We start from the raw sequence: 13,048 nt of genomic DNA, 5'->3' as shown, positions 1-13,048 counted from the left end.
TTGGATGATTTAAATGGAGTAGCAAAGAGTGACGGCAAAGAAAGGTGGTGGGTTCCTTTCCAGTGGAGCTGAAGGTGGTGGATGGCGTTGTTGGTGCTGGTGAGAAAAGGGATGGTGGAGTTGATCGATTGCAGCAGGTGAGAGACGGAGTTATCATGTTCATGTCATGATGACAGATGCTTTACGTTAGGAAGTTCGAAGCCCTGCATGCTTTTCAAAGTAGATCAACCCTCCTCCTGTAGCGGACTTAAATATAAACTCAGAATGGAGTTGTTTAAGCTAGCTTTAGTTATAATAGATATTTTTATAATTTGTTTTCTTTAATTAATACCAGTGATAACACGAATAGTGTAATATAATATATTAAAATCATATTGATCCTTTATAATAAAATTATATTAATTAAAATATTTTAACATTAAAATATTAAAGTAGAATTATTAGGATAAAATATATGACTTTTAAAAATCTGAATTATTTGGGTCTTTAAAAATTCGAATTATTTAGATTTTCGAGTATCATCCTTATGACTTCCCTATGAAAAAAATTAATTTAATTTAATATTATATTTATCTTAGTAAAAAAAAACTAAGAAAATTATATTTTTTAATATTATCGGTCTAAAAAATTATAGAAGTTTTTTTATCATAATATTATCAATTCTAAGATGTAGGACTAAAAAGAATTATATTTTTTTATATAAAACAACCAGAGAAAATTAATAATGAAAAAAAATTCATAATAATATGCACTGAGTCTTGAACTCTATATCACTGATTTAATTATTTCACTTGTGAAATTATTAATAAATTTTGAAATTATTTTTAATGTAAATAGAAAAAAAAGATATTAATATAAATTTATTTTAGGTTTCATTAAAAACTAGTTAAAATTAGTTAGTGAAAAGAAAAGATTTTTAATAGAATAGTAAGATTTTATGTATTTAAATAAAAATAAATGTTACGTGTGTGAGGACGGGTGCTTCGCAAATATTTTATTTGAAGAGGCCCATCTCACATTTCCGGTAAGCCCCGCCATACTCTACGCGATAGTCCAACAAACGCACCAATCATAGAAGCAGGTACATTTGGAAGGTAGCCAGAAGGCCTGCTCATTATTTCTTTAGCCGTCAGAATAGAATGATTTTCTTTATCGATATGGATGCTTTTCTTTTGGACCTAGTCTCTCGTGACCCGTATTTTACCGTTTATGTTATTGGGGGAATCTCATATACTCCCAAGATAAGGATCGGGTGCATTTTTGTTGATAGTAACTTTCAAGGATGCCATTAGACAATCCCCACTTCGCCAATTAGCAGCCGCCGCTGGCTACTATTTCCGATTGCCCTCTTCTCTCCTTCCGTGGAAGCGATCCAGCGAACGAAATCGAGTTCGACGAGGATTTCCATGGTTTAAGATGCTGGTTTTGTAGCCGGATCGGGTAGACGAATTTTTGCTTTCTGTCAAAGATCGTAGCTTACTTTGTCCCCGGATTCATTGGCGGATCTTGGAGATCGAGGTTTTGGGTTCAGAATGCAGCGGCAGAGCAGGTACGAGCGGCAGGGGTCGATGAAAAGGGAGAAACGGGTCTTGGAGGAGGTGGATGGCGAGAGCTTGTGCCCCGAGCCCAAGCGCGCCAAGGTGCCTGCGCTAGCGAGGTAAGACCAGAAACACAATTTGGGGGTTTTGTTTTTTGCGACACACTGGAAGTACAGGTTAGCCCGCATTTGTTATGTTGGAACTCAATTAGTTGGTTCTTCGTACGAGCTTCCTTGCTCTCTGCTTGAAAGCTAAAGACGAGAACTTCGGTAGCAGCGGAAGCGAAGTGTTCGTGGATTTGAATTTCTATGACGCTTAGGACTCGTTGTTTGTAGTTTCGAATTGCTTTGAACGGTATTTATGTAGAGAATCATCAACTTAAGGTAAAATTGTAGCATCGCAATTGGCATGGTAGATGCATTCCTCACTGGTCTGTCTGGCGCTCATAAGTATTTCTGCTATGCCATATCTAGCACACTATTAGTTATTCCTCACAGGGTCTTGAATGCAGACTAATTTTTTGACTGCTCACCAACTGTGTTAAGGTTTAGTTGGTCAGTGGGGAAGTTTTTCTCACTTCACCAATGCATATTGATATGAAGAAACTGTTGTAGCATATGCTTGGGGATATGATAATGTTAAAATCTCACTCTGATAACTGACCTTACATTTTTAGATCTAAAAATTAAAAATAGTTGCTTTTTTATATGCCTGCTTTTCTTGCCTCTGTTGTATTGGTAGAGGAGCAAGGTGCTGAAGATAGAAAGGACACTTACAATGAGATAAAAGAAGTCATGGTTGAATTAAAATGAGAACAAATACACACAAATGTCCGTTTGTTGATGATTGGAGATACATGAAACATGGATAAAAAGTAAATAATTTTTTCAGACCCAGACTGAACATAACATTGGTTATGAAGGACTTTAAACGAGTCATATACTGGTAAAGTGAGTGAAATATGATATATCATACCTTCATTGACATACCTTCTTAAGAAGGTAAACTTCATACCAATCCTAGGAAGAATCTATCTTGATCTTTTTTGTGCCATCATTTATCAATTTGTATTACTTGCAGTGTGATTGTTGAAGCATTGAAAATGGACAGTCTACAGAAAATGTTTTCTTCATTGGAGCCAATTCTCCGTAGAGTTGTAAGGCATTTTATCTTCTTCACGATAAACTTTCATTCTTTAGCTAATATCTAAGAATTCCTTGGTCTACTAAATTCAATTACTTGATGTTTGTTAATGCCGTAGTTTTAATCCTGAAGAATTGCAATTAATTTATTTCACACCATTGCTATATCCTAAATATTGGTGTTGAAGTCACACTGCTACACTGTTATGAGGAATAAATATACATTCCATACCATCATTGATAGAGCACTTTCAGTTATGGGAAAGTAGTTACTTTGAGTCTTTGAATGTTAACTGGAATCTTTTTTTAAAACTAATTTAAGAGAAAACATAAGGTTAAATTTTACTTTGTTTTAGTATCTTTTATGCCATCTCTAAACAGTTTTCAGACTCTAAGATGTGTATTTATAATTCATTTTGCAAAACCATTGATAACTGTCATTTGAGGTTGATTAGCCAGTTACACTCTTTTTCTTCTACTCTTTTGTTGAAATATCCCCTGCCCCTTTATCTTTATATACTTATCCTATGTTTTCTGGTTTATATGTCACCTAGTTACTTTTTTAGTAGTGTTCTTCTCATTCTATAGTCATTAATTCATGTTACTGTAAATCCTTGTCTTTTTACATTGGTATCTATTGATGGTATGTTGTTGTATGGTGCTTGACCAGGTGAGTGAGGAAGTGGAACGAGCCTTAGCAAGACTAGGTCCTGCCAAAATTGGTGGAAGGTAATATAATATGGCATCATGCTTACAATTAGATTTTTTTTTTTGTCTCAACTTGATAAATCAATATTTAGGATGTCTTTATACAATTATATCAATGGAAATATTTTGACAAAAATACTTAAGCTGTTTGTGTTTTATTGTCAAATCATTTAGGTTGCATAGATGATTTTTTACATATTCAGCAAAACATTTTTATAATATTTAATGCTACTCTAATTACTGAATTTTTTGTTGAAGCATAAGGTGTTTAAAATTTGAATCTCATTCATTGTGCTTAACACATTTTTTTAAATACATTATACAAAGATTCTCCATTTTTGCTTGTAAACTTGCTTATTGTGTTAAGAAAAAATAATTTTAATCTCATCTAGTGCAATAAAATGTCAATTATTATCAAACCTATATGAAGTCTACTTTTGCACAATATTTTCTTGGATCTAATAAAAATTTCAGCAGTAAGATCTAGTTCCTGGGCAAATCACTTCTGTGACTAGGTTCAAAGAAGGCCTTCAAATTTATCTGCTTCACTCCTTTTTTAATTTGCTTCTTTTTCTCTTCGATGAAGTGTGATGTTCTTCAATTAAAATCAAGTTGATGTCAATGAGTCAGGTTTTACTATGTCTCGCAGGAGGGAGATTATGGGAATCTGGCTCCATGAGTTTACTAACTAGTGTCACATGATTACTTACATGAACACATTATTGAATTTCTGTTACAATTTTTCTAACTTAAAAGAGTGCAGGTCATCACCTAAACGAATTGAAGGACCTGATGGGAGAAATCTACAGCTCCATTTGAGGACAAGATTGTCATTGCCCCTTTTTACTGGAGGAAAAGTAGAAGGGGAGCAGGGTGCTGCAATTCATGTGGTTTTACTAGATGCAGACAGTGGTCATGTTGTAGCATCTGGACCTGAATCATCTGCGAAGCTCGATGTTGTTGTACTCGAGGGTGATTTTAACAATGAGGATGATGATCCTTGGACTGAAGAGGATTTTGATACCCATGTAGTCAAAGAGAGAGAAGGGAAAAGACCAATTTTGACAGGAGATTTGGTTGTCTCATTGAAAGAAGGTGTAGGAACTCTTGGCGAACTTACATTTACTGACAATTCAAGTTGGATAAGGAGTAGAAAATTTAGGCTTGGCCTGAAGATTGCCTCAGGTTTCTGTGAGGGCATTCGCATCCGTGAAGCAAAAACAGAAGCTTTCACAGTTAAGGATCACAGAGGAGAATGTAGGTCCCATCTGCACTATCCTTACTATCTTTTTTTATTTGAAATTACCTAAATTTTCTAATGAATTTGTAGTGTACAAAAAACATTATCCACCTGCCTTGAATGATGAAGTTTGGAGATTGGAAAAGATTGGGAAGGATGGTTCATTTCACAAGAGGTTGAATAAGCAAGGAATATTTAAAGTTGAAGATTTCCTCAAATTTGTCATTAGAGATCCCCAAAAATTGCGTAAGGTTAGTTTTTATTTCAATGTTTCTTTTTCTTAGCCAATGTTTTACATCTTATTTACTATACTGTATAATATAGATTCTCGGAAGTGGTATGTCCAACAAGATGTGGGAGATCCTTGTGGAGCATGCCAAGACTTGTGTCTTAAGTGGAAAGTACTATGTATACTATTCTGAAGACTCAAGAGATATTGGAGCAATCTTCAACAACATTTATGAATTTTGTGGCCTTATTGCTGATGAACAATTCTATTCTGCTGAAAACCTTAATGACAATCAGAAGGTCAGATACCTTGAACAATTTTTCTCCTGTCATATGTTTATATTTAATAATAAACCGTGTTAATCTTGTTTACTTATATTGCAAATGTGGAGGTTGAAGTACTAGTTATAATGTTGAGTATTCATAGTGTTGAAGAAAGGATGCTCCCTATTGGTTGTCTTCACCTAGATGCTTCTTCATATTTCTGATGTGTAGAGTAGTGTGTAGGGACAGCACAATGCACATAGAGCTTGCGAGGCGGTTGACTCAACGAGGTTGAGTCAGTATGTAATCCAGTCATCTTCAAGTAATTGTGAGATCGTTCGCTTGATGGATTAAAGCTATGATACGAGGTGAAGTCAGAGTTGAGAGGAGAAGGATTACATGAAGTAAATTGAGCTTAGTGCATCTGAGACATTGGAGGTCTAGCAAGGTGGACTCTAGGACAATGAACATTGAGTGGTTACTGGTTTGATGGCTCGGAGGCTATGACGAGCTGAATTTGTTGGTGAGGAGGATGATGAAATGGAACAAGATTGTAAAGCTTGCTGCATTTGAGGTACTGTAGGCATGACAAGATAGACTCTAGGGTGGCTCATAACAAAGTGAACTCGGAGCTGAGGAGAAGGATAGGCATGAAGCAAGCTCGTGGAGCTTGGTGCATGTGAGGATCAATGGCTTGGCAAGGTGGACTCTAAGGTGAACAACATCAACAAGGATAGAGGCTTAAGGGCTATGAAAATTTGAGTGATTATATGAGTGAAATGTAATGACACTTTACTTTTGGCCAGCGTCATCCGAATTATCTGATAAGGCAAAGTGTAGAAGGGACCATCAGCAAAATTTATTCTACTGAAGAATGAACCCAGATGACTGGAGAGCTTAGGCAACTCTGGATATACTAAACACAAGGTTTTAGTGAACATAACATTTTTGTTCGGCCAACATTTGGCTAGAGATTTAGTCCAATCAACTTCCAATAAAGCTATTGGTGGATGAACAGTCATTTGAGTTCAACCAGTTGACTAAAAATAGACAAAATAGAGATGTTGGAGAGCCTCTGCTGTATAAGCTCTTGGGAAGCTTTAAATTTGTCAGATTCCACAAAAATATACTTGAAACTCCAAGCAAAGGCTTATATTGCTCATAAGGTTTCTAAACTCAAGCCCTTGATAACTCATTCTTAGTTTTACATGCCACTGTATTAAGAGATGATATATTTCATAGTAATCATTTAGGTTACGTTTGGTAGGATGTAATCCACCTTGTAATGTAATCAAGATTACATTATAAAATTGATTACTTTGTTTGGTACAGTTTTAAAGTTGTAATGTAATGTAATCTGGATTACAAAAGGTAATGAAGTTTTGTAATCTGGATTACAAAGCAAACACCATGTAATCCGATTACATTACGAAGTCACTGTTTAATTAAAATTTAAATGCCAAATATACCCCTAGTTCATTTTCGGTATCAACCGATCATCAACAGTCTATTCCACAGCCACCGCCCCCGGTTGATGGCTGGCCGCCGCCGCTGGTCGCCCCAATATCTCTTGTGAGGCAGTTATCATTCAGGGTACCATAGGTCATGGATTAGGAGGAGAATATCTGAACCACATTATTTATTTGTGTTAGCACGTTTATTTTTTATTTTTCATATTTCCACTGCATACTCTATTAATTGACTGTAACTCACTGATAACCTTTTTTTTTAATTATGACAACATGGATGATTTGAATAGCCATAGTTGCTTAAATATCCAGCTATTGATTTTGAATTCGGATGCACAGTTCTTGGTATATTATGGTTATAGTTTTGATAGCATCTGTTTTCAGTGACGTACAAAAAAAAAAAATTTGTGATTCACATGAGGTTATTTGTATAAGCTCTTTACAGATATAAAGAGCAACTATATTTTTAAAATTATCACAAGTTAAACCAAGAAGGCCATCTTGGTTGAAAAGATTCACTGTCACCTTGCTAGTTGACACCCTTAAGGTGGTAGGTGAGCAAATTTCTACATGATTTAGTTGTCCAATGAGCTGAAAATACATAACATCGTCAACAACAAGATGAGTTTCTCTGCATGCGCTATTTGGGGTTCTTTACATGAATCTTAAATCGCCATTATCATAATTCCTAGATCGCTTTGTTTTAACTATATATTTTACCTTAAAAATAAAAAATGTTTAACAGCTGTTTATAAATCTCTAGTATCTAATCTACATAACCTACTGCAATAGAAATGTATGCTACTCATCGAGTTTCAAATAAGATTCTAAATGAATTTGGAGAGGAAGTAAGTCTCAAGGTGCCAATATGACTATTATATAGTTTCTTTTTCATATTTTCTAAGAGGACAATAAGTTACTGACTAAATCAAATAATCCTGCCAGTCTATGACAATAACTTGGTAATTTTCCATATGAATTGTTTCTTTCATCTCTCTGACAATGCCTATATTTTCTGTTATATTCTAGCTTTTGGCATCAGTCACTACAAATCATTGTCAAACTAATTGGACTAAATGTAATTTCAAATAAATTAGTGATGCCTAAATAATGGATCAATATTATATCCAAACATTATTGTCTAGCTTGGCTGTTGCTAAATCATACTGATTTTTGTTGTGGTGTGAACTTAATTACATCCAATCTGTTCAGCTGGATACTCTGATCAATAAGCTTTCTTAATGAGTACCTAGAATAAGCTGAAAAGAGCAATTAGTTGTAATCCAAATTTCTTACAAAAGAATAACTAGGTCTAATCTGTATCTCCTATCTCATCTGTAGGTCTTTGCAGATGTACTTGTCAAGAAAGCATATGATAATTGGATGCATGTCATAGAATATGATGGTGAGGCTCTTTTAAACTTTACCAAACACAAGAAAACAATTGCTGCAGGGAACGAAGCATCATCAGCTTCACCAAATCATCCTTCAAATGGCAATCAAATCTCTCAAACAAATCTGCAAGCTTCAGTTCCTTTGGAGCAGCCTTTGGTCGACATAGAAGCAACAAGAGAAGGTAAGATAAATATAGTGGTTTCCATTCTGTAAGTAAATTCTTATATCAGTGAGAAAATATGTCCTAAGGTAGGAAAAAAAATATTCCAACTCAATTGTAAAAAAGTTTTGGTTTCTATTGATTTTTTTTTTATGGTGGGAAAATGTCAACTTAGCTAGGAGTCACAATGTCATTTGTATTGGATGCAGAACGTTATGAATACTTAACTGGGGTTTCGACTTTCACCCAAGTTTTACTGAGACGAGAAACAGGACCCTAGTTGACTTTAATCAGTCTAGTTTGACTTGACTGGAAAAATTTGTCATGCTTTAGCTTGAATCTGTGCAGCTGTGCTTTACCTTTCCATCTCAAGGTTTTGAATGTTATAGACTTTCATTCTTATTTCATCAACAACCAACCTTTGCTTTCATTAGGACTTTGTTTTTTTCCTTTTGTCGGAAGTTTCATGAACAGAGTATTCATCATCGTTTTTTTTCTCCAGGAGTACCCTTATCAGGAAGCTATAATGGATCCGAAGTTGCTTCATACTTGAATAATCGTCAAACTCAAAGGGCGGCATCCGGTTCACATATGCAATTCAAGAGCCCTAGTTTGATGCCACAGAATGAGTTGATTGGCCCTGCCCCACAGGCTCTAGACATGAAAAATGACAGTGTAGCTCTAGCCCTGGCTCCACCACAGCAAGCAAGCATGGGAGGCCAGTTATGGAGCCAATCCATACATAACTCAAACATGGGATTGCATGATGATTGGTCTAATCAGCGGGACAGCCGTGATGGTATGGACAACTTCTTCTCTGAAGAAGATATTCGCTTAAGAAGCCATGAACTGCTAGAGAACGATGATATGCAAAATTTGCTCCGTGTCATCACCATGGGTGGAGCTTCGGCCAGTCTCCCTGAAGATGTATATCCCTTTCCTTCTTTTATGGCCTCACCATGTCCTAACTTCAACTTCGACGAAGAAAGGAGCCGGTCGTCCGGTAAAGCAGTTGTCGGTTGGCTCAAGATCAAGGCAGCCATGAGGTGGGGTATTTTTGTCAGGAAAAAAGCAGCTGAGAGAAGAGCTGCTCAGCTTGTTGAATTGTAAGATTACTGATGTATATGAATTGCAAACGGTTATTTTATTGTGTTGTGGCTGATGAAACAGAAGGTCTTTTAAGTTGTTTTCGCATTTGTATTTGAGAGTGTACTGCTGCAAAATGGGATTTTGGAGCTGGATGTCTAAAGGACACTGCAAGTCTCACATTATGTAGCAAATCAATTGCTTCGGTTGCCTCCAACTTATCTTTTTAGTTAAATTCTGTGAAAAGCCCATGCCAGTCTATGATAGATCATTCTGATCTAGAAAATGTTTTTTAGTTAAATTTTTTCTCTGATCGTTTAATTTTTCTAGCAAAGTTGACCTGTGAACAGGCCATGATCAGTGTCAGTGAGGCCATATAATCTCTTGTCGCTGCTTACACTACAGGTTGCACTAAGTTCATTGCTCCTAGTTTGTTCTGAAGGCCAAGCGGCTTTTAATGCTATGTTGTTAAACCAAAAGCTACTACTCTCTGAAGCCATGTGATCAATGAGATATATGTTCCTTCTCTTCTTCAACAAGTGGTGGTGCTGAAATGAAAGCAGACATCAGCCAAACGCAACTTATTGAACTACAGGTACTCTTCTTCTTCTTTTTATTATTATTGTTAGTATATATATCTTCTTGTCTTCTTGACAGATTTGAATCATTAATACTGGGGCTGGAGTATCATTGGCTATTTGACTGCTTCTAGTTGTAGATCATAAATTAGGGTAAGATACTTGGCCTAAGCTGATGGGGACTTGCAACAACCTATCCTGAAGCAAGGATGAGACTCAAAAGAACCCTTTTATGCCATACAAAAGTGCCCTGTTAAAAATTTTGAAAAAGAAAATTTTTAGAATTCAAAATCTGCCACTTTTATTGTAGATTATCTCAACCAAAGCACCAACACAGTGGTTGTATATATTATTATTGTCCCTTTTTCTGTTTCTATGCAGAATTGAATTGAATTGAACTATCTCATTTTTGAAAACTTTATAGACACCATGTATCCTGTTCTCTTTGATTGATCATACCTTTTGGACATCGACCTTCAACCATCTCACTTGATGATCTTCTTTTTCCAAATCTGAAAATCTTCTGTAGTATGTAAAGCACTTATTAGGTAGGGCTTGTTCTAGACACAAACCCATGATTTCAATCAAATATTCCCCAACTTTATTATCATATTGTCAATGAAAGTACTGTTTTCATTTACTGAAATTTCAAAGAGTAAACATCACAAATCACAATCTAACTGTGTTCTTACTCTCCATTGAATAATTGGTTGGTTTGCCGTGTTCACTTCCATTAACTTCTTGTTAAGGATACATTAGGAGTTAGATGGATCTACCTCATTTATTTCAATAATCAATGAAATTCTCAAACTCATCAGTTCCATTGAATTAGTAAACACTCTTGTAAGACTTCCATGTGTTGGTTGGGAGGAATACTATTTTAAATAACTCGGCTAGAATTTCTTTTATATGCACATACTATTCATTATTCCAAGTGAAAAATAAAAATAAAAGATTGTTTATGATTTGAAAGATTCTTAGCACAGAAGTAGATCATTTTTTTCCCTCTGAATTGAATTGGAAATAGATGACTCAGACAGTTGGGGTCACTGATTAAGCAGTCTTGTGTATCAATAAATTTGCGATCATGTACAAAGCACTAATGGGCAACTACTTTTTGTCAGATTGATGGAGATTTATTTTAAATATTATATATTATTTTAATAACTTTATCTGTTTTAATAATTTCAGATAATAAAGTTTGTATTTCCATCCTTGTCACATTAAAATATTTTTTATATGTATTATTACTTTTAAAAGACCCACATTCTAATCGTTAAGAAAATCCGGTTCGGTCGGATAAATCAAAACATTTGTTTTTTAATCGAATTATGTAGGTATGATTTTAAAATTATCAAATTGTGTATGGCAGTTGATAAAGTGACTAAATCAGGCACTTATTTTCATTTTTACCCCTGTAATACTTTCTTAGTTGAGTTAATTTTTGCCCCGGGGACATGGTACAGTGATAATATATCTAGATTATCATCTAAGTATTCATGATTCGAATCCCAGTTATGATAAATTTATAAAAAAAAATTCTCCAAATGAGACACTTAACTAAAGGATGCTGGACACCTGGACTGCCGCTGCAAGTGCTTTCCGATTTATCCTAGTGGCATGTGGGAAATTTCAGTGGGACTGAGCTAGTCACTCCAGGCTCGATGTTACCTAATCTGATTAATCATTTTTTTCGTTGAGTTAATTTTTTATTAGTCGAATTAATTTTGACTAATTCATATTTAAAAATTATTTTTTTTAATATATTAGATTAAATTTATATTTGATAGTATTTTTATAATTAGGAAAATAAAATAAATATATAAAAATTAATTTTATGTCATTTTGAAATTTCTGATCCACCAATCAATTTTGTCCTAAATATCTGGAATAATATAAAATCAATTCTTATTTATTTGCCTAGTTATCTTTATTATAAAAATATTATCAGTTAATAGATATAGAATCTCGAAGTGGTATAAAATTGATTTCTATGGGTTTATATAGTTTTTCTTATTATAAAAATATTATCATATATTAATTTAATATAATATATTAAAAGTAATGATTTTTAACACGAATCAATTAAAATTGATTAAAAAATTCAATTATATTAATAAAAAATGGACTCGACAGGAAAATAGCAAGGATAAAAAACAAAAATGAGTACATGATTTAATCATTTATAATTTTAAAATTTTATCGATTCAGTAAAAAAACTGCCAAATCAATAACCGAAGCAGCTAGACCGAACCGGCTAAATGGTTCGAGCAGCCTATAAAGAAAGAAAAAAACTCCCAAGTGATGGAGAGCCAGTCGGTGCAGAGATGGAGTTAGTCAGAGCCGAGTGCGGGATGAGGGCGCTGTCTCTGCTGCTCGCCGCCATGGCTGCCCTCCTCCTGGGCTTGGACTCAGAGACCGAGACTGTGATCTTCATCTCCAAAAAAGCCACCGTCAAGGATCTAACTGCCCTTTGGTACGTACTCCTCTCAACAATTAATTCTTGTTCTTGTTCGAGATTCAGTACCGAAAATCCTTCCGTGTTCGTTTGTTCCCGTCGCAGGGTGATGACCATCGCCGCTTCCGTGACGTCCGGCTACCATCTCCTCCAGCTCTGCAGGTGCGTGGCCTCCGCCGCGCTCGGCCGCCAGAGCTCAGGCCCGCAGAACAAGCTCGCCGCCTTGTGGCTCCAGTTCTTGCTGGACCAGGTAATTAAAGTTTCGACGAACCCGATCGGATCTCGATTCCATCTTCTAAGGTTGAATTTCACCGAACGTGCAGGGAGTCGCCTATGCGATCTTCGTCGCGACCATGGCGGGGCTCCAGGGGTCGCTGGTGGCGTTGCTGGGAGTGCACAAGCTGCAGTGGGTGAAGCTGTGCAACATCTACGGCAGGTTTTGCAAGCAGATCGGCGGGGGCATACTTTGCGGTGCGGCGGCGGCCCTCGCCATGGCGGTCGTCGCCGCCATCTCCGCCCACCGCCTCTTTCGACTCCGCTATGCCTCCTCGACCTCAAATTAAGCGATGAAGAAGATGATGACGAGAAAGTTACTCTGTTTAGAACAACAAAGGAACTATCCTTTAGTTTGTCCTGTCCTTGAGCTAGTCTAATATGTGCATGTCCTTTTCTCCGTTAAATATTCTTAAGTGATTGCACGATCCTTTTTTTTAATAATTTAAAATGTTTTTGTGATCCATTTCAAGGCATTTCCCTTTTACTTCAAGTCCATCGTCAATCAA

At 35.8% G+C, this 13,048-nt stretch overlaps 2 protein-coding genes across 2 annotated transcripts; both read left to right on the top strand.

The window, feature by feature from the left end:
- The first annotated feature begins 1,270 nt into the window (after window positions 1–1,270).
- Window positions 1,271–9,465, top strand: LOC122053192 (calmodulin-binding protein 60 C-like). The gene is made up of 8 exons (XM_042615123.1): window positions 1,271–1,657; window positions 2,619–2,694; window positions 3,351–3,409; window positions 4,152–4,645; window positions 4,719–4,879; window positions 4,953–5,156; window positions 7,931–8,165; window positions 8,647–9,465. The coding sequence occupies exons 1-8, from the start codon at window positions 1,533–1,535 to the stop codon at window positions 9,252–9,254; spliced, it is 1,962 nt and encodes a 653-aa protein (XP_042471057.1). The 5' UTR covers window positions 1,271–1,532; the 3' UTR covers window positions 9,255–9,465.
- A 2,589-nt stretch (window positions 9,466–12,054) lies between these two features.
- LOC122053193 (CASP-like protein 2C2) lies at window positions 12,055–12,980 on the top strand. Its single transcript, XM_042615124.1, has 3 exons — window positions 12,055–12,284; window positions 12,372–12,516; window positions 12,590–12,980. Exons 1-3 carry the CDS (start codon window positions 12,070–12,072, stop codon window positions 12,827–12,829), a joined length of 600 nt encoding a protein of 199 aa, XP_042471058.1. The 5' UTR covers window positions 12,055–12,069; the 3' UTR covers window positions 12,830–12,980.
- The last annotated feature ends 68 nt before the right edge of the window (window positions 12,981–13,048 follow it).

Source organism: Zingiber officinale, chromosome 3A (genome assembly GCF_018446385.1).
Source record: "Zingiber officinale cultivar Zhangliang chromosome 3A, Zo_v1.1, whole genome shotgun sequence".
NCBI classification, from domain to species: domain Eukaryota; kingdom Viridiplantae; phylum Streptophyta; class Magnoliopsida; order Zingiberales; family Zingiberaceae; genus Zingiber; species Zingiber officinale.
The sequence above is the reverse complement of the archived record's forward strand: the minus strand, read 5'-3'. Positions and strand labels throughout refer to the sequence as shown.

Excerpts from the sequence above, each read along its gene's own strand:
- LOC122053192 (XM_042615123.1), top strand. The coding sequence starts at position 1,533 with ATGCAGCGGCAGAGCAGGTACGAGCGGCAGGGGTCGATGAAAAGGGAG. Across the intron at positions 2,695-3,350 it reads AGCCAATTCTCCGTAGAGTT|GTGAGTGAGGAAGTGGAACG; the intron begins GTAAGGCATTTT and ends GTGCTTGACCAG. Across the intron at positions 4,880-4,952 it reads ATCCCCAAAAATTGCGTAAG|ATTCTCGGAAGTGGTATGTC; the intron begins GTTAGTTTTTAT and ends TGTATAATATAG.
- LOC122053193 (XM_042615124.1), top strand. The coding sequence starts at position 12,070 with ATGGTTCGAGCAGCCTATAAAGAAAGAAAAAAACTCCCAAGTGATGGA. Across the intron at positions 12,285-12,371 it reads AAGGATCTAACTGCCCTTTG|GGTGATGACCATCGCCGCTT; the intron begins GTACGTACTCCT and ends TTCCCGTCGCAG. Across the intron at positions 12,517-12,589 it reads TCCAGTTCTTGCTGGACCAG|GGAGTCGCCTATGCGATCTT; the intron begins GTAATTAAAGTT and ends CCGAACGTGCAG.